The sequence below is a fragment of the Aotus nancymaae genome, unplaced genomic scaffold (genome assembly GCF_030222135.1).
Source record: "Aotus nancymaae isolate 86718 unplaced genomic scaffold, 86718_ANA_hifiasm-v0.15.2.pri h1tg000049l, whole genome shotgun sequence".
Lineage (NCBI taxonomy): Eukaryota > Metazoa > Chordata > Mammalia > Primates > Aotidae > Aotus > Aotus nancymaae.
In genome coordinates, this window is record NW_026988463.1 from 15703112 (window position 1) to 15726120 (window position 23009).

Below are 23009 nucleotides of genomic sequence, written 5' to 3' on the forward strand. Positions count from 1 at the left end.
AGCGACTTGGAAGTTTCTGAAAATCTGGCCAGTGCGATCAGAGCATGATGAGTGGTATGGGGAGAAGTGGGAAAGGTCGGCAGGTCCCTTGGTCAAAGCAGGGCTTGGCTAGGTCACTTTCTCTACTGGGGACAACCTTCAGACCCCCGGGCTGCTGGGGGATTGACCGGCGTCATGGTTTCCCCAGCCCTGCACCAGTGAAAGGGGCCTGCCAAGCTCTGGCTGCTGCAACAGGAGTCAGAGGTCCAGGGTCCATCCTACCCATTGGGTAACAGCCACTGCCCCCTACCCCAGCTGGCTGCAGAGAAGGCCCTGTTGACCTCACACTTCCGCCTTTTGCCCAGGCCCTTGAGTTATGAGAGGCCTTCTCTGGCCTGTTTGCTGACTTCTCCATGGCCCTGGCAAGAGGGTGTGTTGCTCGGGAGGCCAGGCAGGTCACATCCAAAGTTGGCTGTCCCTTTTGTCCCCTGGTCTGGAATTTCCCGTCTTTACAGAAAATAAAATTAGCTAGGCATAGTGGCATGTGCCTATGGTCCCAACTATACAGGAGGCTGAGGCAGGAGGATCACTTCAGCCCAGTAGCTTGAGACCAGCCTGGGCAACATAGTGAGACCCTCAACTCTTTAAAAAAAAAAAGAAAAGAAAGAAAAAAAAGGTAAAATTTATTTTATTTTATCTAGGTTTCTTTCTCCTTTTCTTCTTTCTTTTCTTTTCCCTTCCCTCCTTCCCTCCTTTCTTCCCTCCCTCCCTCCCCTCCTCCCTCCCTCCTTCCTTCCGTCTTGCTCTGTCACCCAGGCTGGAGTGCAGTGACACAATTTCAGCTCACTGCAACCTCTGCCTCCCAGGTTCAAGCCATTCTCCTGCCTCAGCTTCCCAAGTAGCTGGGATTACAGACATACCCCACCACCACCAGCTAAGTTTTGTATTTTTAGTAGAGACGGGGTTTCACCATGTTGGCCAGGATGGTCTCAGACTCCTCAAGCAATCCACTGCCTCGGCCTCCCACAGTGCTGGGATTACAGGTGTGAGCCACCGCACTGGGCCTCAAAACCCATTTTACACTTTTTTCCCTTTTTGTCTTTTCTCTGTAGTCTCAAGATGTAACATCAAAGCAACTGCAGAAAACTTTTTTCCCTCCTTAGTCTTAAAATACAGCCTTGAAATGTACTTTCAGACTCTGTCTCCCTCCCTTATCCCAGGCACATTTATCTAGCTATGTGCTTGTATTAATTATGTGTTCCCTTAGAAGTTCCAGGAGCACACGGCTTACTGCAGCCTTAACCTCCTGGGCTCAAGTGATCTTCCTGCCTCAGCCTCCAGAGTAGCTGGGAGTACAGGTGTGTGTGTCACTGCGCCTGGGTAACTTTTTAATTTTTGTAGAGACAGGGTCTCGCCATGTTGCCCAGGCTAGACTGGAAGACCTGCGTCAAATTCCATGCGTGAGCCACCACTGCCCCCGGCCTTCCAAGTGCCCTTTTGAAGTTCGTCTCCCCAGCCTAAAGTTTGAAATGGTTCCTGTGAAGCACAAGCCTGGGCCGTTTCCCCATCACTAGCCCTGGAATAAAGTCACTTTCCTTTCACTGCATCTCATCCTTGTTATTGGCTTTGTAAGTGACCAGCAGCCAAGCCTGTGTTTGGTTACAATAGGGCTGTCAGAAAATAGAGGCCGCCCAGATACATCTGAACTTGAAATAAGCAAGTGATCATTTTATATGACTCAAATATTTCATGTAACATACTTACACTAAAAAAAACAAACAAACAAAAAAAAAACTCAAATTCTAATTTAGCCCACTTTCCTTTTTTTTTTTTTGAGACAGGGTCTCACTCTGTCACTCAGGCTGGAGTGCAATGGCACTATTTCAGCTCACTGCAACCTCTGTCTCCCAGTTCAAGCAATTCTCCTGCCTTCACCTTCCGAGTAGCTGGAATTACAGGCACACACCACCATGCCCAACTAACTTTTGTATTTTAATAGGGATGGGGTTTCACTGTGTTGGCCAGGCTGGTCTCAAACTCTTGACCTCAAATGATCCACCTGCCTTGGCCTCCCCCAAAGAGTTGGAATTACAGGCTTGAGCCACCATGCCCGGTTGGAGTTCCCTTATTTTTATTCGCTACATCTGGCAACCCTACCTGGGGAGAAATGGCAGGATCGTCGCCAGATGCCAGGGAGGAGGGTGCAGATCTTAGGGGCCAGTGGCATCTTAGGGAGTGCCACCCATGGTAATGCCAGGCTGAGGGTGATGAGCAGCTGCTGGCTTTGGTGTGACAGATCTGGGGGTTGCCACTTCCATCCTGCCTGGTGGGGACACGGAGTGCAACGTGAGCCTTTTCCAACTCCAGATGTAGTCAAACTCCTTCCACTCCCCACTGACCCTCTATGCCAACTGCCCTTTGCCCACAGCTAAAGAGTCAAATGCTCTGCATGACTTAGAGCCTGTCATGGTCCTGCCAGACTGACGTTTCCTCCCTCCCCTGGTCATTCTCCTCCAGCCTCTGGGCTCCACCACCCTGACCTCTGTTTGCCAGAATTCATACCCATGACTCTGGCTGCCCAGGACTCTTGGGGTCACTGGAGAGAAGGCCATGTGCGTACCTCTGTCCAGGTGCCCTTTGTCCTGGGGGCACTCATTGTGAAGCCAACAGGAGCCACTCAGGAAAGACCAGCTCTGTTCTGCTGGGAAGACAGATATCCCCAGCACGGGCCCCTGACACAAGGCTCCTGTCCTGTGTGCTGCTGGCCCACGGGGGCTCCTGACCTGAGACCCCTCTGCTGATGACCTTAAGTCACTGTCACCAAGGCTGCTGTTTCCTGAGCCCGTATTCTGAGAAGTGCATCTGATATGTTTTCGCTCATCCTTCATCATTCTTGCCAGGTAGGGGGAAAGTATGGCCCCACTTTACAGATGTGGAGACTGAGGCCAGAGAGGTAAAGTCCCCTGCCTAAGACCACCTGCCATCTGCCCAGCAAAGCCTGCGGACTCCAGGTGGGGTTTACCTCCAAGGTCATCCAGAGGCCAGTGGCTGCCTGAGCCTGGACCTTCTTCCCTGGGGTTCTTCTGACTTCAAGGTCCCAAGCCCAGCTGCAGGGATCAGAGATAGGGTTCCTTCTCGAAGTTCTGCTCCCCAAAGCCTTCAGGGGCCAAGACGAGTGGGGGCTAGGGGAGGGGAGAAGGTCAGTGTTTCCCGAAGTTCTGGCTCCCTCTCCATGCCTCTTATTAAGGCATATCTCCAAGCCCCAACCCTGGAGGTTCAGAAGACCTAGAATGGGATCCTAAAATCTATTTTTTTTTTTTTTTGAGACTGAGTCTTGCTCTCTCACCCAGGCTGGAGTGCAGTGGAGCAATCATAGCTCACCACAACCTCCGCCTCCCAGGTTCAAGCAATTCTCCTGCCTCAGCCTCCTGAGTAGCTGGGATGACAGGCTTGCGACACCACACCCGACTCATTTTTGCATTGTTAGTAGACACGGGGTTTCGCCATGTTGGCTGGGCTGATCTTGAACTCCTGACTTCAAGTGATCTACTCATCTGAGCTTCCCAAAGAGATTTCAGGTGTGAGCCACTGTGCCCGGCCTACAATCTACCTTTCAGCAGGTGTCTGCTACAGCCAGTTTTAAAACCAATGATGAGTACTCTCGGCAACCCTCAGGCCCTCTGCCCACCCCACAGATTCAGGAAGCTGACCCCACAGAGGGCTGTCTGGGCCATGTGTAAACGGAGGTACTTTCTTCTGAGGAGGGAATAACAGGGCTTCACATGTGGCCCCAGCATCTGTATCCTCAGCTCTCTGCCCCATGTGGACAGGTCAGGAGGGAGAGAAGTGACCCTGTATTTATAGAGCGACCTCCAGATGGCAGGAACTGTGGATATTTCTGGAGGGATCCCCAACCCAGTGGCTGAGAATGACAGTTGGTCCTGAGTGGGGATTCCAAGGGGGTTTTCCCATGAGTCCAGGAGACCCAACTCAACAGACAGCCACAGCTGGTGATTCTTAGGGTCAGAGGAAAAGCCCCTAAATGTTCTGCAACGGCTTCTCCCCTCCAGCTGCCCTCCTGCCTCCTTCCTCCCTGATATCCCCTCCCAGTCTGCTGGGGCCCAGCTGGGAGTGGGTTTATCCGTTCACCCTTCTGGGCAGGAAGAGTTCACATGCCTTCCTAGAAAACCAGGCCTGGTGGTTTAGATCTTTAAAATTCAAAGGGTGGTCCAGGGAACAGCAGCATCAACTTCTCCCTGGAACTCCTAGAAATGCAGAATCTCATCCAGACGTGGTGGCACACCTGTAATCCCAGCCCTTTGGGGGGCCAAGGCAGGGGGATCACTTGAGGTCAGGAGTTCAAGACAGATCTGGCCAACATGGTGAAACTCTGTCTCTACTAAAAATACAAATATTAGCTGGGCATGGTGGTGTGTGCCTGTAGTCCCAGCTGTTCAAGAGGCTGAGGGAGGAGAATCGCTTGAACCTGGGAGGTGGAGGTTGCCATAAGGCAAGATTGAGCTTGCACTCCAGCCTGGGTGATAGAGTAAGACTCCATCTCAAAAAAAGAAAAGAGGAAAGAATGCAGGATCTCAGGCCCTGCCCAGATCCCTGAGTCAGCATCCGGCTTCTAGACAGACCCCAGGAGATTCATTTGCAGATTAAGGGGTCAGAAGCACTCATTTAAATCACTGGTTGTTCACCTTACAGCCCAATGCCTGGGAGCTTTAAAAGCACTGGTATAGGGTCCCACCCCCAGAGAGCCTGATTTAATTGGTCCATAACATGACGCGGGCAGTGGGTCTTTTAAACCAAATTGCAGCAGAGTTTGGTGTGTGTGTGTGTACATATATATATATATATATTTAAATCTTGGTTCCTGAAGATGGTATAGTAGAAGTTGGGCGGGGTGGCTCACGCCTGTAATCCCAGCTCTTTGGGAGGCCACGGTAGATGGATCACTTGAGGTCAGGAGTTGCAGACCAGCCTGGCCAACATGGTAAAACCCCTTCTCTACTAAAAACACAAAAATTAGCCAGGTGTGGTGGCAGGTGCCTGTAATCCAAGCTACTTGAGAGTCTGAGGCAGGAGAATTGCAGGAATATGGGAGGTGGAGGTTGCAGTGAGCTGAGATTGCGCCACTGCACTCCAGCCTGGGCGACAAGAGGAAAACTCCATCTGAAAAAAGAAAAAAAAAAAAGAGAGAGATGGCATAGGAGAAAGCACCCTCCCTCCACACACACCTGGCAGGCTCCTCTTGTGGGGTCAGCTTAGGGAATTGGGGTGGGGGCAGAGGGCGGAAAGGCTGGAACCCAGCCCCAGGATCAGAGATGAGGCAGCTCCTGCCTCCGTCTCCACCCACGGAGGCCAGAAGTGGGGAAAATGTGTCAGGGGCTTGTGGCCCAGGAGCCTTCTCTGGGGGTGACCAGCGGCCTTGGTATCTTGATGCTTAGCCCTCTGCCCGTGGGTGGGGGATCAGGACAGGGAGAGGGCACGCAGGAGAGGAGAGTCACTGTGTCCTGGGCCAGGAAAGACCCTCAGGTGACAAGTTTTCTTTCCTGGGAGATACCAAGGAAGACTTTCAGATCAAGAAACACTACTATTACTGTCAATAATAATAATTTTGTGCTGAATTAAGTGCCTGGCACAGAGACGGATGCAGATCTCCCTGTGGTTCTGAAGCTGTGGCTGCAGCAGCGTCCTCTCTTAAAAGGCAAATGAGGCCAGGTGTGGTGGCTCACTCCTGTAATCCTAGCACTTTGGGAGGCCGAGGCAGGGGGATGGCGTGTACCTAGGTGTTCAAGACCAGCCTGGGCAACGTAATGAGACCCTCCTCTCTACAAAAAAACAAAAAATTAGCCAGGTGTGGTGGTGCAGCCTGTGGTCCCAGCTATTCGGGAGGCTGAGGCGGAAGGATTGCTTGAGCCCAGGAGTTTGAGGCCACGGTGAGCTATGATGGCACGACTGCCCTCCAGCCCGGCTGGCAGAGAGAGGCCCTGTTTCTGGGTGTGGGGGCGGAGGGGCGGGGGAAGGCAGATTCTGTGGCCCCACTCCAGGTCTTCCACATCCCCTGGGCCGGAACTGAGAATCTGCTTTTCACAAGGGTCCTAGGAATTTCATTCCGCGCGGAGACTGTCGGGAAACACCGACAGCCCTGAATGCCGCTGCCCACCACGGACAGGCATTCACTGCCTTATCAATCACTCCATCCACGTCTACGCGCCGTGCACACCTTGCGCCGACGCACCCCCTCGCTCCTCCCACTCCTCCCAGTATCTCCGTCAGCTGTTCCTGACGCCGCTTTCTGGCCGGGGCGAGTCCTCCCTGGGCCGAGCCCCCTCCCCAGCCCGCGACTGCGCCCTGAGCCCCGAGCGTCCCGCCCCGCCCCCACCACGGATCCTGCGCCCAGGCGGCCCCGCGGGGCGCAGGCCCCGACCCTCCGCGTCCACCTCACGCTGCCCGCAGCCGCCCACCCGGCATCCGAGCCTTTCGGCGGCGACGGGCGGAGCTGGAGCCCCGGGCCTGGACGCCAGGTGGGCTCCTGGGACGGTGATGAAGCAGGTAGGGCCGCGGGGATGCTGGGGCTGGAGGTGGGGCGGGGACGGGAGGAGCCTGCGGGAGCGCTGGAGAAGCCCTGAGAGGAGGGACGCGCCGGGGCCTGGGGCTGGGCTGCTTGAGGCTGGGTGGTTGGGAGGGGTGGGGAGGGCTTTGCCACGGCGGCCGCAGCGGAGGGGCCGGGCCAGCTCCGAGGGTCCACTTAGGAGCCCAGCTTCGTGCTAGTGGAGTCCAGGCCCAGGAGGACAGGGCGGGTGGCCTGGGCGGGTAGGGTGGGGGTGTGCGCCGTGCCCCGGCCTGCCACCTGCCCTTGCTGTCCCCCCAGGCCCTGGTGGACGATACGGAGGATGTGTCCCTGGACTTTGGGAACGAGGAGGAGCTGGCCTTTAGGAAAGCCAAGATCAGGTGTGTTGGGATAGAGCTTGGGGCCGGCGTCCCCCAAAGCTGCAAATTCATTCATTTACTCATTTATTCAAAATATATTGAGCACCTACTGTGTGCCAGGCCTAGGGCTGGGGACACATCTGTGGGGACACATCCCTGCCCTCCGGGATCCTGCACTGAGGGAGGGAGGAAGAAGGGATGGCGCTCACATTGAACAGGCAAACAGAGAGATTGATGAGATAATTGAATGTGAGAAGAAAATCAGACCTGTGATGAAAGAGAAGGTAACTAGGGAAGGCCACTTGCCTTCGTGCAGCCATGGAGGGCCTCTCTGAGGAGGTGGCATTTGAGCTGAGACCTGAATGATGAGAAGCAGCCAGCCATGGGAGACTCCAGGGGAAGAGTGTTCCAAGCTGAGGGAACAGCAAGTGCAAAGGCCCTGGGGCTGTGTTGGAAGATCAGAGAAAGGCCACTGAGGCTAGAGGGTAGCAGGCTTGGCAAGGGGCTGGACAAGTGGCAGAGGGCTTGGAGTTTTATTCTAATCCCCGCTGAGTCTAGTTAGACAGACTAGTCCTGGGTCAAGTCACTTACCTGCCTGAGACCCCCTAGTATCTCAGAAGTTGGCAGGACCAAGGCATGAGGCATGACCAGGGAACATGGTTGCAGATAGCCCAGGCAGCAGCCACTTCTAGAAATGACCAGTGAACATGGTTGCTGATGGCCCAGGTGGCAGCCACTTCTAGAAACACCCACAGCTCAGCCTCATTCTCCTTCCAGCTATCAGAGCCAGCAGGCATGTGGCAGGCCCTGGCACCTAAATGCCATTCCTTGTAAAGTCTTTTCTTAAAATCAAACTCTGATTCAAACGTAACAAACTTCAGAAAGGAATAGACTGTATTAGTTTCCTGTGGCCGCTAGCAGAAATGACCATTATCATCGTGGCTTAAGACAAAAGAAGTTTATTCTCCTGCAGTTCTGGAGGCCAGAAATCAGAGTCAGTTTTCCTGGGCTGAAACCAAGGTGGCAGCCGGGCCACACTGCCATCAGAACTAGGGGGAAATCCGTCCTTTGCCTTTTCCGGCTTTCGGTGGCTGCTGGCATTCTGTGGCTTGCGGCCTGTTTCTCCACAGTTACGGTATCTTCAGATTTCTCTCTGCTCTGTAGTCAAGTGACTGTGTGCGTGCGTGTGTGTGTGTGAAGTTTCCCTGTGCCTCTTTCTTTTAAGGACTGTTGTGATGGCATTTAGGTTCCACCCAGATAATCTAGGGTAACCTTTGCATCTCAGGATCCTTAATTATAGGCTGAGTGCAGTGGCCCATGCCTGTAATCCTAGCATTTTGGGAAGCCAAGGCGGGCAGATCACTAGAGGTCAGAAGTTTGCAGCCAACATGGCGAAACCCTGTCTCTACCAAAAAAAAAATTAGCTGGGTAGAGTGGCAGACACCTGTAATCCCAGCCACTCGGGAGGCTGAGGAAGGAGAATCGCTTGAACCCAGGTGGCAGAGGCTGCAATGAGCTGAGTTCACACCACTATACTCTAGCCTGGGCGGCAGAGTGAGACCCTGTCTCAAAAAACACAAAAAGTCTTAATTAAATTACATCTGCAAAGTTCCTTTTGCCATTTAAGGTAGCCATCACAATTTCTGAGGATTAGAACCTCATTTTCTTTTCTTTTTTTTGAGATAGGGTTTTGCTCTGTTGCTGAGGCTAGAGTGCAGTGGTACAGTCACGGCTCACTGGAACCTCAAACTTTTGGGTTCAAGTGATCCTCCTTCCTCAGCCTCCCAAGCAGCTAGGACTACAGGTGTTGCCACCACGCCCGGCTGATTTTTAAAAAATTTAATTTGGTAGAGATGGGGTCTTGCTATGTTGTCCAGGCTGATCTGGAACTCTCGGCCTTAAGTGCTCTTCCTGCATCAGCCTCTCCTAGCCCTGGGATTACAGGCATGAGGAGGAGGTAACAGCTAAGCTGGGACCCATAGGTGGGGTGGGAGTTAGTTAGGCTGGGAAGGGTAGATATACCATGGGGAGGCTTGGAGGTAAGGTTATGAGTTTAGGGTGGTTCCCTGTGGCTCAAGACCCAGGTGCTGGGGAGTGGTCTAAGAAGAGGTTGAGGCCAGACCCTGGAACACTCAGCAACCAAGCTCCAAGCTCTGGAGGTGCATCATCCACGGAACCTTCTACAAGGATAGGGCTCTGCCTTTATTTGTGCTGTGCAGCATGGTGGACCAGCCACCTGTGGTGGTTGAATATCTGAAATGTGGCCAGGGTGACTGAGGGACAGATGTTTTGATATTATTTACTTTTAATGAATTTGAATGTAAATAGCCACATGTGGCTGTGGCATTGGGCAATGCAGTTCTAGAGTTTGGTCACCATGGAAGGATTTCGCTCAGGGCAGTGATGTGATCAGGATTGCGGGATGGAGGCCGGATTGTTGGGGTGGAAGGAGGACAGGAGATCAGACCAATGCACTGGCAGGGATGATGGAGAAAAGGGGCCCAGAGGCACAGGGGAGGTAGAATCAGCCTGCGTTGCTGCTGGTTAAGACATGGGATGAGGACAGGGATCGTCAGGGTGATGCTTAGGTGCTAGTCCGGTGACTTAGGTGAAGAAGCACTTCTGGGGGAAAGATGCTGAGCTTAGAGTGGCCCTTGTTAGGCTGTGTTGGAACATTCTAGTACCAGTGGACAGCTGGGAGGAGAGGCCAGGAGCTCGAGAGGTCATCAGGGCTGCAGTTAGAGATCTGGAAGGCAGCAACTCATGCATCCAGGTGGGGATGTTTGCGAACCACCCATCCCAGGATCCTCGGTGTGCCTAATGCAGATTCCTGGCTCTAGCCCTGGACTTATTTAACCTCCCAAAGTGCTGGGATTACAGGCGTGAGCCACTGCGCTTGGCCTACTTTTTTTTTGACTTTAAAAAAAATTGTGATTAAAAAAAAAAACCATAGCATAAAATTCCATCTTAGTCATTTTAAATTAACAGTTCAGTAGTTTAAGTAGAGTCACGTTGCTGTGAAAAAGAACGTATTCATCTTGCAAAACTGAAACCCTGTACCGTTAAACAACTCTCCTCCGCCAGCCCCTGGTAAACGCCATTCTCCTTTCTGTCTGTGTGGATTTGACTACTCTAGGGACCCATCAAAGTAGAATCATACAGCGTTTGTCCTTGTATGACTGGCTTACTTCACTTAGCATAATGATGTTGTTCATCTGTGTTGCAAAATGTTGTGCAATTTCATTCCTTTTTAAGGCTGGATAATAATTCCATGGTGTGAATAAACCATGCTTTGTTTATCCATTTATCCACCTGGGTTGTACCTCTTGCTGTTGTGAGTAGTACCGGAATGAACATGGGTAGGCAAGTCTCTCTTTGAGACTCTGTTTTCAATTATTTTGGCTACGTACCCAAAAGTGGGATTGCTAGATCCTATGGTAGTTCTATTTTTAATTTTTTGAGGAACCTCCATACTGTTTTCCATATCAGTTTTGTTATTTTGCAATCTCACGAACAGCGTACAAGGGTTCCAGTGTCTCCGCAGCCTTGCCAACGTTGTTACTGTCTGTGTTTCTGATAGTAACCACCTTGTGGGTGTGATAACTGTGTTATTTCATTGTGGTTTATGTTGGCATTCCCCTAGTAGTTAATGATGCTGAACATTTTTTCATGTGCTACGTGTCCATTTGTATATCATTTCTGGAGAAATATCTATTCAAATCTTTTGCCCATTTTTGAGTTGGGTTATTGGATTTTTGTTGTTGAGTTCTTTATCTCTTCTGGATATTAATATTTTCTCTTATTCTGTAGGCTGCCCTCTTTCTGTTGATTGTGTCTTCTGATGCACAAAAGATTTTAGGTTTAATGTAGTTCCATTTGTCTGTTTGTGCTTTTGTTTCCTTTGCTCTGTGTGTATGTGTGTGTGTGTGTGTTTGTGTGTCTGTTTAATATAATTCACGGCAGGGCACTGTGGTTCATGCCTATAATTCCAGCACTTTGAGAGGCTGAGGCAGGTGGATTGCTTGAGGCCAGGAGTTTGGGAGCAGCCTGGGCAACATGGCAAAACCCCATATCTACAACAAATACAAAAAGCGACCAGACATGGTAACACACACCTGTAGTCCCAGCCACGTGGGAGGCTGAGGTAGGAAGTTTGCTTTAGCCTGGGAGGTTGAGGCTGCGGTGAGCCATTATCAAACCACTGCGCTCTAGCCTGGGTGACAGAGCAAGACCCTGTCTCAAAAAAACAAAAGAAACAAATACAAAGAAACAGAATTCACATTCCACCAATTAACTCTTTAAAAGTGTACGATTCAGTGTGGTTTTTGTGCGTTCACAAGGTTATACATCCATCACCACTATCTAGTTCCAGAAGTTTTTCACTGCCCCAAATGGAGTCCTGTACCCATTAAACAGTCCTTACCCATTTTCTGCTTCCGCAACCCCCGGGAACCACTAATCTACTTTCTGTTTTTTTCAGACATTTCACGTAAATGAAATCTGGGTTAGTCAGGGATCTCCAAAGAAACAAAACCAATAGGATATCTGTAAATATGTAGAAAGAGATTTCCTATGAGGGATTCATTCATGCAATTAGGGAGGCTGAGAAGTCCCATGTTCTGCCATCCACAAGCAGCAGGCTCAGGAACGCTGGTGGCGTAATACCCACCCTAGCCCGAAGGCCTGGGAACTAGGGGAGCCTACAGTGTCTCCAGCTGAATCTGAAAGCTCCAGAACAGAGGGACCAGCATGTGAGTCCTGGTCTGAGTACAAAGGCCCCAAGACCAGGAGGTATGATATTTGAGAGCAGATGAGGATGGATATCCCAGCTCAAGTAGGAAGGGGAAATTGCCTCTTCCTTTCTTTGTTGTATTCAGGCCCTCAATGGATTGGATAATGCGCATCCAGATTGAGAAGGGTGGGTCTTCTTTTTTCTTTTTTTTTGAGACAGGATCTTGCTCTGTCACCCAGGCTGGAATGCCATGGTGTGATTTCAACTCACTGCAGCCTCCACCTCCTGGGTTCAATTGATCCTCCTGCCTCAGTCTCCTCAGTAGCTGGAACTACAGGCATGAACCACCATGCCTGGCTAATTTTTCTATTTTTTGTAGAGATGGGGTCTCACTCTGTTGCCCAGGCTGGTCTTGAGCTCCTGAGCTCAAGTGATCCTCCCACCTTGGCCTCTCAAAGTGCTGTGATTACAGCCATGAGCCACTGCATGAGGGTGAATCTTCTTTTCTCAGTCTACCAATTCAAATGCTAATTTTTGCCCCAGAAACACCTTCACAGATGCAGATGCGATCTGGGCATGCCTTAGCCCAGTCTAGACAACACATGTTTTGTACAGTATGTGGCTTTTTGTCTGGCTTCTTTCACTTAGCATATTTTCCAGGTTCATCCCTGTTTTGGTATTTGTCATTATTTTGTGACATGGTAATTGCCCTATAAACTGCATACCTCGACCATACCTTGGCTTTCCATTGAAACTGCTCTCTGTAACCCTAATGTGACAGGCAAGCAGTCCAAACCAATGCCATTTTGGCTCCTGCATTTTAAGAAAAACTAAGACTTGTAATAAGTAAGTTAAGGTCTGTAATTTCCACGCTACTCACACAGTGTGCAAACTAACACTTATCTTGACTTCTGTGAACCATTTAAGTAACAATCGGAATGTCCAAAGTCCCCTGGCCCTCTGAATGTCCAAAGCCCCTCACCCTCACCCCCGCCCAGGAGGTGGTTTATGGGCATAAAAGGTCTTGACACCCTCCTTTTGGAGCCATAGGTTAGAGAGATGCCAGTCCTCCATGGCCGCTGGCAATAAAGACCCTGTAATTTGGCCTAGTCTTTGTCTCGGTGGTAATTTTGCACTCGCTCGGTTACAACAATTTCATTCTTTTTGCTGGTCAAATAATCATCCATTGTGTGGACACACCACATTTTATCCATTCATAAGTTGATGGGCATTTGAGTTGTTTCTGCTTTCCTGTTGTTATGAATAATGTTGCTATGAATGTTTATGTACATGCTTTTTTGGGCATACATTTTTGGTTCTCTTGGGCATATACCTAGGAGCGGAATTGTTGGGCCATATGGTAACTCTGTTTTAGCCATGCCATGTTGCAGATCAACTGTGAGTGAGTGTTGTGGGTTTCCAGCTGCCTTGGGGTGCAGGAGGAGCCTGGGCTTTAAGTCAGACAGACCTGGACCTTGATCCTACCATACCCTAGCCAAGTGACTGCACGCCCACAGTACAGTTCTGGACCCCAGCTGGCAGATGCAAATAGGCTTCAATATAAAACGTGTTTCCTCAGCTCTATAGGAAGGCACAGGTAGAGCGTCTTCAGCTCATTGGGAGATCTAGCCCCTGTCCCCACATAGCTTCTTTTCCTCTATCACTACAGGATCATGTCTCGTTGCCACAGGCGAGAGCCAAAGTACCATAGGTCACGTTGAATCATAGAAGCTGTAGCCTCTGTTTCCCACCAACCTGTTCTATGACTCTGTTTACCCAGACCCAAGGCCTGCTGGCCAACTCAGTCCCTCCAGTGCAGGGACAGTGGTTGGCAGATACGACAGTCCTGGTGGAGCCTCTGTGCTGTGGGAGGCCAGTGTCATTGCCAGGCAGGCCCCCATCAGCCCAGGCCTGATGCTAACCCTAGACTCACAGTGACCTTGAACTTGTACAGTGACCACGGTACCTTTGGAGTCCCCAGTTTTCTCTCCTGTAAATGGGGATGATGGTGACTGTATGGTAAGGTTGTAAAAACGATTAAATGAGGTGAACAATGTGTTTAGGGGGCCTGGCAGAGCTCCTGATGCCCCTTGTGGGCTTTGTAAGTGGTACCTGTTATTCTGATCATGAGTGTGACTTCCACATCCTGGGCTGGGCAGAGGCAAGTTCTCAGCTGGCCTGGGACATCACGCTGGAATTCTCCCTGGAGCTGGAAATGGTCCTTCCTATGGGAAGTTATTTTATGCTTTCAAGGCACTGTTTTCACAGAATTCCTCTGAACCCAAATGTCATGGGCTCCCATGAATTCTCACGCAAAGCAGGAGAGTCTCTTCCTGCCACAGACAGATTTCTTAGATCTGATTTTAGTTTCAGTTGTCACAGCTGGTTTGTTTGCAGGGTTTGGCCAGTGTTTCTTTTTCTTTTGGGGAGTTGTAGGGGGATAGGGTCTTGCTCTGTTGCCCAGGCTGGAGTGCAGTGGTGTAATCCTGGCTCACTGCAGCCTCAACCTCCTGAGCTCAAGCAATCCTCTCTTCTAAGCCCCCTCAGTAGCTGGAAATACAAGCATGCACCACCACACCCTGCTAAATTTTTTTTAAGTTTTATTTTTTGCAGAGACAGGGTCTCAAACTCCTGGCCTCAAGTGATTGTCCGCCTTGGCTTCCCGAACTGCTGGGATTAAAGGTGTGAGCCACTGCGCCCAGCCTGATTAGTATTTCTTGGTTGGCCCTTGTTTAGTCTAGAAAATGTCATTTTAAGAAGATCATTGTCCTGTGGTCTCAGACACTACAGGAAGTCACATGTTAGTGGGCCCATGTCTTCAGGCAAACATGTGAGATAAAAACTACCCCTGAAAATCCCTAACTAGCCCATTAAGTAAGTTTTGTCTTTCAAGAAGTCTTCAGCAATCACTTTATCTGCCCTTGGATACAATAGCAATCCTGAACATAAGCCCCAGGTGAAATTGTCGGCTGCTTTTTGGGAGGAAGTTATGTTGAATGAAAAATAACAATAGCAAACACTTCCCTAGTGCTTATTACATGCAAACACTATTCTGGGCATTTTATTTAGCGGACTTCATTTCATGTGCATTTCAAACCTAGGCGCAATTATTTTCTCAGAGTCAAGGTTAAAAAGACTGAGGCTGAGAGAGAGAGTTGAGTGAGTTGCTTAATGTGACACACCTGTTCACTTCAATGAGGGGATTTGAGCCTGACACAGTGGCGGGTGCACCTGTAATGCCAGTTACTAGGGAGGCTGAGGTGGGAGGATGGATTTAGTCCAGGAGTCTGAGTCCAGCCTGGACAACACAGCAAGACCCCACCATTAAAAAGAAAAAAAGAGGAGATTTGAACCCTTGGAATCTGGCTCTAGATTCCATATCTTATATTACACTGTAGGCAGATACTCACAGGGTGAGGCACTCGGGTGAGTTTTGCTGTGAGAACAGCAGATTCAGGGCTTCCGTCTTAGGTTTACCCTGGTGCGTACCTTTTATTTTCCTCATGTAAATACTAATGCAGAATTGACCCCACTCTTTAGGGCAGCTTCCCAGCCTCGACACTATGGATGTTTGAGGCAGATCATTCTGTGTTGTGGGGGCTGTCCGTGCATGATGGGATGCTGGGCAGCAGCCCTGGCCCACCCACTACATGCCAGTAGCTTCCCATCCCTCAGTTCTGACAACCTAAAATGTCTCCTGATGTTGTCAAGTGTCCCCTAGCAGCCAGATTCCCCTGGTTGAGATCTCTGATGTAGATTATTCTCTGTCTGGGGTTTGGATTTGGATAAGTGAAATTTGTAACGGAGGGAAGTCAACACACCTCCTTTTTTTTTTTTTTTTGGAGATGGAATTTCACTCTTGTTGCCCAGGCTGGAGTGCAGTGGTGCGATCTCAACTCACCGCAACCTCTGCCTCCTGAGTTCAAGCGATTCTCCTGCCTCAGCCTCCTGAGTAGCTGGGATTACAGGCATGCACCACCACGCTCGGCTAATTTTTTGTATGTTTAGTAGAGACAGGGTTTCACCATGTTGTTTAGGCTGGCCTTGAACTCCTGACCTTGTGGTCCGCCCCCCTCAGCCTGAGCCACTGCGCCTGGCCTCAAAGCACCTCCTAACACTTCTGTGTGTGACATTGACCCAAGGGAAGCCGGAGGTGTTGGGGGCAAGGAAGGAGAGGGCACAGGCGATGGTTTTGATGACCCCTTGGTCGGCACTCATCCTCTGAAATCAACTTGAGCACATCTCTAATTGCTGCCCACACACAGACATGCACACAGCACATTGTGCTCCCACACGCTAAGGAGAAGACTTTTAATTTTTCTTTGTTGATATTCTAGGAGTTCTGCTTACCTCAATAAGTGAGGACCCCTTATCCAGACCCCGGTCCCCTGAGCCTTTGGGGAACAAGTTGTATTGTCACCAACTCTTTAAAATTGATTTCGAAATTATAGAAATGTGACACATAAGCTGGTCCCACCAAAAGCTGCTGGTTGAATTTTAAGGAAGGTCTGTGATTACCAAGGAAAATAACCCGCAAAATGAAGGAACTAGACAAATTTCAGTTCTCTTTGATTAGGGCATGGCATTACATATTTTGAAATTAACTTCTTACATCTAAGGCAGCTTAACTTCCTCTTATTTATATTTCTTGTTCACATGAAATTATTGCATGAGCTGTGCCCACAATAAAATCACTGAAGGGCCAGGCGCGGTGGCTCATGTCTGTAATCCTAGCACTTTGGGAGGCCGAGACAGGTGGGTTGCCTGAGCTCAACAGTTCGAGACTAGCCTGGGCAACATGGTGAAACCCCATCTCTACTAAAATACAAAAAATTAGCTTGATGTGGTGGCAGGTGCCTGTAATCCCAGCTGCTCAGGAGGTTGAGGCACTACAATTGCTTGAACCCAGGCGGTGCAAGTTGCAGTGAGCTGAGATTGTGCCACTGCCTGCCAGCCTGCGTGACAAAACAAAACTCTGTCTCAAAAATAAATAAATAAAATAAAATCACTGAAAGGTGATTTCTGTTGACTGTGACCCGCATAATCTGGGAAGGCGTTTGGGGAAAGACAGAGGACATTGGTCAGGTTCTTTGATGCTTCATCTTGGACAGCAGCTTGACTGCATGAATCTGGACTATTTAGTACTGGCTTGGTGGCTGCCAGGATCTGGGAGGACGGTCGAGAATGGGGGGAAACTGCCCAAGGGGTACAAGCTTTTGCTTTGGAGAGATGGAAATGTTTGCGAGTACAGTACGAATTGTTCCCTTGGTGCCACTGAATTATTTACTTTACAATGGTTAATTTTGTGGGATGTGAATTTCACTTCACTGAATTAGTTTTTTAAAATATGATTGCTGGCTTTTTGTTTGTTTGTTTTAAAGACAGTGTCTAGCTCTGTGGCCCAGGCTGGAGTGCAGTGGCACGATCATAGTTCACAGCAGCCTCAAGCTCCTGGGCTCAAGTGATCCTCCAGCCTCAGTCTCCTGAGTAGCTGGGACTGCAGGCATGTACCACTACACTCAGCTAATTTTTTTTGTTCTTTTTAGAGATGGGGGTCCCTCCAGTTGTCCAGGCTGGTCTCAGACTCCCAGCCTCAAGCGATCCTCCTGCCTTGGCCTTCCAAAGTGCTGGGATTCCAGGCCTGAGCTACTGTGCCTGGCCTGCTGGCTTCTTTTGGAAAGCTGTTGGAGCTGGAAGAATGGGCTGGAGTTGCTTGTGGGTGAGCCTTGGCCCCTACCCACTCTGTTGCCTTATATATTTATTTATTTTTTCTATTGAAAATCTGTTTATTAAGGAGTTAACATTTTACAGAGTTGGTTCAATTCTTTATGGAAGTTAAAATCCTGAGTTGCCCTTCAATAATACAGACGTCTGCAGTACAGACATTTGTACAAAATACTATAATTATTGGTGCTTAGCATAACTAGAGTTCTTTTCTATAACTTCCATTCGTCAGGTAAATAAAACACTTTGACCTTTCAAAGTTGCTACAACTTTAGGAGTTCACAGATTCCTATTTCTCCAGTTTTTATTAGTACATTTTAAACCTTCAGGGACTGGAAGCCAAACCCCCCAAACAAAAGCCTCAATCTGATCCAACACTGAGAAACAGTAATGTCAGAAGCTCTTTTTCCACGGAGAGCAAAAATACAGATATGTTTACTAATTTATTTTCTAGGAAAGAGAATATACTTTGTATTTGGAGAAAAAACTGCTTAATTGTCAGGAGTTGCTTTTGGAGAATGATCAGCAAGTTCCTTATCAACTGTCTCAAAGTGATACCAGGGTCTGTCTCCTCTCGTATGCGTTAATCTTCATACTTCCAGCTCCTTTAACCGTGATTCAGCCTTTTCAGCTTCAATCTGAAGGATGGCCATTCTTCTTTCATAATTCTTTTCAGGACCATCATAGAAAGTACGGGCAGTGCATCTTGATATGGGATGCTGATACTATTCCCAGTGTTCTGGGATATAGCCTTCTGGAATTTCTGCTAGTTCAACTTGACCAATGAATACATTCACCAGAGTTGCAATAATTGCGCTGGAATCTCAGTCAATAAAACGTAGAATCTCGATAACTTCAAAAAACACCTGTCATAGAATCTAGAAGGTTTGATGACAAATAGTCTTTTTCCAAGGCTTCCACTATGTCGAACATGAGCAGTGGCCTTCGGAAAGCCAGAAGTGAGGAAGCCCCCAAATCCCAGTCCAGTGCCAAGGTGGCCATCAGACACAGCTGCCACCGCAGTAACTGAAACCCATTGCGACAGACTCTTGGCCACCATGGCTACTCTCAGTTGACTTATTTACCAGCCTTGCCTGGCCCTATGAGCACCTGAGGTTGCAGCCCCCGCCCCCACCCCTGAAAACAGTGGTGAGAAAATATTACTCCAAGGAAGCATTTTCTGGGGGCCCAAGAGGACTTGATTTGGAATTCCTCCCTGATGCTGTGGGTTTTCTACCTAAACCCCTTGAAGCCACTTCCGGGGCCTGAGGGGCTTGTGTGGATAGGCCAGCCCCAGGGTCAGGCTGTGCATATGGACATGTGAGGCCATCCAAGACCACTCGCCCTGAACCCCATGTTCCTGCTCAAACCCAGGCCTTTGTAAACGCTGCTTTCTCTGCTTCCTAAATTTGTCCTTAGATCTTTAAAACAAAATTTAGCCGGGTGCAGTGGCTCACATCTGTAATCCCACCACTTTGGAAGGCCAAGGTGGGCAGATCAGGAGGTCAGGAGATCAAGATTATCCTAGCCAACATGGTGAAACTCCTCTCTACTAAAATATAAAAAATTAGCCAGGCGTGGCGGCGTGCACCTGTAGTCCCAGTTACTTGGGAGACTGAGGCAGGGGAATTGCTTGAATCCGGAAGGTGGAGGTGGCAGTGAGCCAGGATCTCACCACTGCACTCCAGCCAGGTGACAGAGCAAGACTCTGTCTCAGAAAAAAAAAAATTAAAATTAATTTTTTAATGGAGATAGATTTCACATACCATGAATTCAAAACTCATCCCTTTAAAGTATTTAATTCATTGGTTTTTAGTATATTTACAAGGTTGTGCAACCGTCACCACTGTCTAATTCCCATTTTCATCACCCCAAAAACCCTATGTCCTTTATATCCTGATCTGCATCACTGCTAAGCAGTGCTGTCCACTCTAAAAGAGGCATCCTTCCTTAGTCCCCACAACCCCAGTGTCTGCCCAGGCCTGATGGTCAGCTGATGTGTCCACCTCTTGGGTCTCTGTGTTGGTTCAAATGTCAGTAAATAGCCAAGAGCCTCATGGATACCCTGCTGGGACAAGCCCCCACAACTAAAGGGTCAGAACCCCGAACACCAGGACCAGCTGATGGGACCCGGCACCATTGGCCATTGTCAATGGACAGTGGCTGTCCCACATTAAGTGTTGAATATTTTGATTGTGACTCTGTTTACCCATGAATGACACTTTGCACACTGGGTTGAAATCACTCCTCGGTTTCTTTCCCTCCCCAGTATAGATGAGTAACGTCTGGGAGGGCAGGACTTGGTCCAGCCTGTTCACTGACCTCTGACCTAGCCCTCCACCGGGTAGATGGGAGGTTCTCCATACATGTGGTGTTGTTGCTCTGAGCTCGATTTATGTTTCTTTTCTTTCTTTCTTTCTTTTTTTTTTAATTTCTTGAAATGGAGTCTTGCTCTGTCACCCAGGCTGGAGTGTAGTGGCATAATCATGGCTCACTGCAACCTCCGCCTCCTGCCTCAGCCTCCAGAGTATCTGGGACTACAGGTGCCCGCCACCATGCCCAGCCAATTTTTGTATTTTTAGTAGAGACAGGGCTTTTCCATGTTGGCCAGGCTGGTCTCGAACTCCTTACCTCAAGTGATCTACCCACCTCAGCCTCCGAAAGTGCTGGGAGATTACAGGCATGAGCCACTGTGCCCAGCCTCTAAGCTCAGTTTATTAAACTCAATATTTCTTAAGCAGTGTTGAAAATCAATGAAAAACATTTGTGTGTTGATCATAAACGTAAGTCTATATCCTTGGCCAATTTAAATGACATTTCAAATTTAGCATTAATGATTATGTGGAGCACCAAATAAACATGCAACCTAAAATACACACAGCAATGACCAAACTTACTGTTTACAGCATGGTGGGGGAAGTTTTAGTGGTTAATGAAACCCCAAGTGAAAGAAATATGTAAAATACAGCAGTAAGGTATGTTGAATTAGAAAATAATATTTTGAATTAATGTCCTTAAAATAAGTTAAAAAAAGTTTTAACTTTGAAATAAAATCAGGCTTGCGGGAAGGTAGCAAGAATAGCACAAATAACTGATGTGTACATTTAACCAAGATTCACTTATTGGACCAGCGCCGTGGCTCACACCTGTAACCCTAGCACTTTGGGAGGCGGAGGCAGGCGGATCACTCGAGCTCAGGAGTTGGAGAACAGCCTGGCCAACATGGTGAAAGCCCGTCTCTATTAAAAATCCAAAAATTAGCCTGGCATAAATGCACATGTTTGTAATCTCAGCTACTCTGGAGGCTGAGGCAGGAGAATCACTTGAACTCAGGAGGCAGAGGTTGCAGTGAGCCGAGATAACACCACTGCATTCCAGCCTGGGCAACAGAATGAGACTCCATCACACACACACACACAGACACACACACACACACACACACACGTGCATCATATACATGCATGGATGCAGACATATTCTTATTGTTACTCAAATTGTCCCATTGTTGGCCAGTGGGAATCTCTTCCAGTTGGCTTCTGAGTCTTCCTAATTGCTAACATTTTGCACGTGTGTGTGCGTGTCTGTGTGTTTGTTCTCTAAAGTGTTTGAGAATAAGTTGGGCACATCATGCCCCCTTGCCCCTAAATACTTCACTGTGCACTTTTTATATTTATTTTTATTTTTTGTAGAGGTGAGGTCTCACTGTGTTGCCCCAGGCTAGTCTCAAACTCCTGGGCTCAAGCGATCCTCCTGCCTTGGCCTCCCAAAGTGCTGGGATTACAGGCATGAGCCATTGTGTCCAGCCATCAATGTGTACTGTAAGCAAAGGACGTTGTCTTATGTAAGCAGAGTGAGATGATGGAAACTAAGAGACTATCTAATCTATAGTTCATATTCCATTGTCTGTTAGAGTCATTTTTTTCTCTCAGTTCAAGATTCAATCCAGAGGCTGGGTGATGGCTCATGCCCGTAATCCTTTGGGAGGCCAAGGCAGGTGGATTTCCTGAGCTTAGGAGTTCGACACCAGTCTGGGCAACATAGTGAAACCCTGTTTCTACTAAAATACAAAAGTTAGCCACACATGGTGGCATGTGCCTCTAATTCCAGTTACTCAGGAGGCTGAGGCATGAGAATCACTTGAATCTGGGTGGTGGAGGTTGCAGTGAGCCGAGATCATGCCACTGCACTCCAGCCTGGGTGACAGAGTGAGACTCTGTCTTAAAAGAAAAAAAAAAAAAAGACTCAATCCAGGATCTCCACTGCATTTAGTTGTTCTGGAACTATTCCTAGCCTTTCTTTATTTCTCATGACATGGACATTTTTGGGGAGTAAAGGGCAGCAGTTTTGAGGAATACACCTTAATTTGGGACTTCCTGATGTTTTTTCCGATTACATCCAGGTTGTGCTTCTCAGCAGAGATATGCAGAAATGATGGTCAGCTGATGTGTCCACCTCTTGGGTCTCTGTGTTAGTTAAAATGTCAGTAAATAGCTGAAAGCCTCATGGATACCCTGCTGGGACAAGCCCTAATGTCCTAAAAGGACATTCTTTTTTTTTTTTTTTTTTTTGAGCTCTGTCACTACTAAAGGTGGTCCAGAAATTACATGGTGTTTTTTCTCTCTCTCTCTCTTCTATCCCGAACCTCTTACCTGCAATCCCAGGCCCCAGATTTTGGCCTTCCATTGTCTTTACCACTCAAAGAACCCAGGGCTTCTTAGAAAGCAGCTGATTCTAAGTCTTGAGGCAGAAACCAGTCAGACTGGATCTGGAACATCCTGTTGTTGACAAAAGGTAGAAATACTGTTTTTTTTTTTTTTTTAGGTTTATTTTTTAAGACAGGGTCTTGCTCTGTTGCCTAGGCTGGAGTACAGTGGCACAGTCTTGGCTCACTGCAGCCTCTGCCTTCCGGGCTCAAATGATCCTCCTACCTCAGCCTTCCAAATAGCTGAAACCACAGGTGCACACCACCATGCCTGGCTAATTATTATTATTATTATTATTATTATTATTATTATTATTCATAGAGCTGGGGTTTCTCCATGTTGCCCAGGCTGGTCTTGAACTCCTGATCTCAAGTGATCCACCTGCATTAGCCTCCCAAAGTGCTGGGATTACAGGTGTGAGCCACTTTTGATTTTTGCCTGTCCAAAAATACTTTTTAAAAAGTCATAGGCTGTTCAAAAAGAATAAATAAGCTAGTTTAAAGAGACTCCCACAGGCTGTGGTAGTGATTCAGTATTTGCTGAAGGAGTTAAGATGACCACTCAATTCTCCCGTTAAATAACCTCTGAGTTGGGCTTTACCAGTGATGGCCGTAGTTTCTAAAGTGCCGTACGTTTTAGGGTATATTGGTTTGGTTATAGCTCTTAAGAAGTACAGGTAGGAAATAAACACCATATTAAATATTTGCAACCATTAGTGGACACAGTTTGATTCCAGAAATATTAAAATAGTCAAAAATAAAAATGCAAGGAAAGACAAGATTCTCTCCATTTTGCAGATGAGGAAACTGAAGCTCCCAAAAGCCAGGTAACAGACACAAGTGAATATTTGCTGCCTTCAAATCTTGTCCAGTTTCTAGTAGAATCTAGAAGCTCTTCAGACAAAAAAGCAGAAGGCCAGGCATAGTGGCTCA

The 23009-nt window shown here is 48.4% G+C and overlaps 1 protein-coding gene and 1 pseudogene across 8 annotated transcripts in view; one reads left to right on the forward strand and one right to left on the reverse strand.

Moving 5' to 3' along the window:
• Window positions 1-6478: 6478 nt before the first annotated feature.
• Window positions 6479-23009, forward strand: part of TVP23A (trans-golgi network vesicle protein 23 homolog A) — a 57976-nt gene continuing 41445 nt past the window's right edge. For 7 of the 8 annotated variants that reach the window (XM_064362508.1, XM_064362507.1, XM_064362511.1 and 4 more), the window contains exons 1-2: window positions 6481-6540; window positions 6860-6939. In XM_064362508.1, coding sequence (XP_064218578.1) covers window positions 6532-6540; window positions 6860-6939 — 89 coding nt within the window. In that variant the 5' untranslated portion in view covers window positions 6481-6531. Of the gene's footprint in view, window positions 6541-6859; window positions 6940-23009 lie in introns of all 8 variants that reach the window. The other variant, XM_064362515.1, reaches the window with a different exon arrangement.
• LOC135269029 (NADH dehydrogenase [ubiquinone] 1 beta subcomplex subunit 5, mitochondrial-like) lies at window positions 17866-18434 on the reverse strand (annotated as a pseudogene).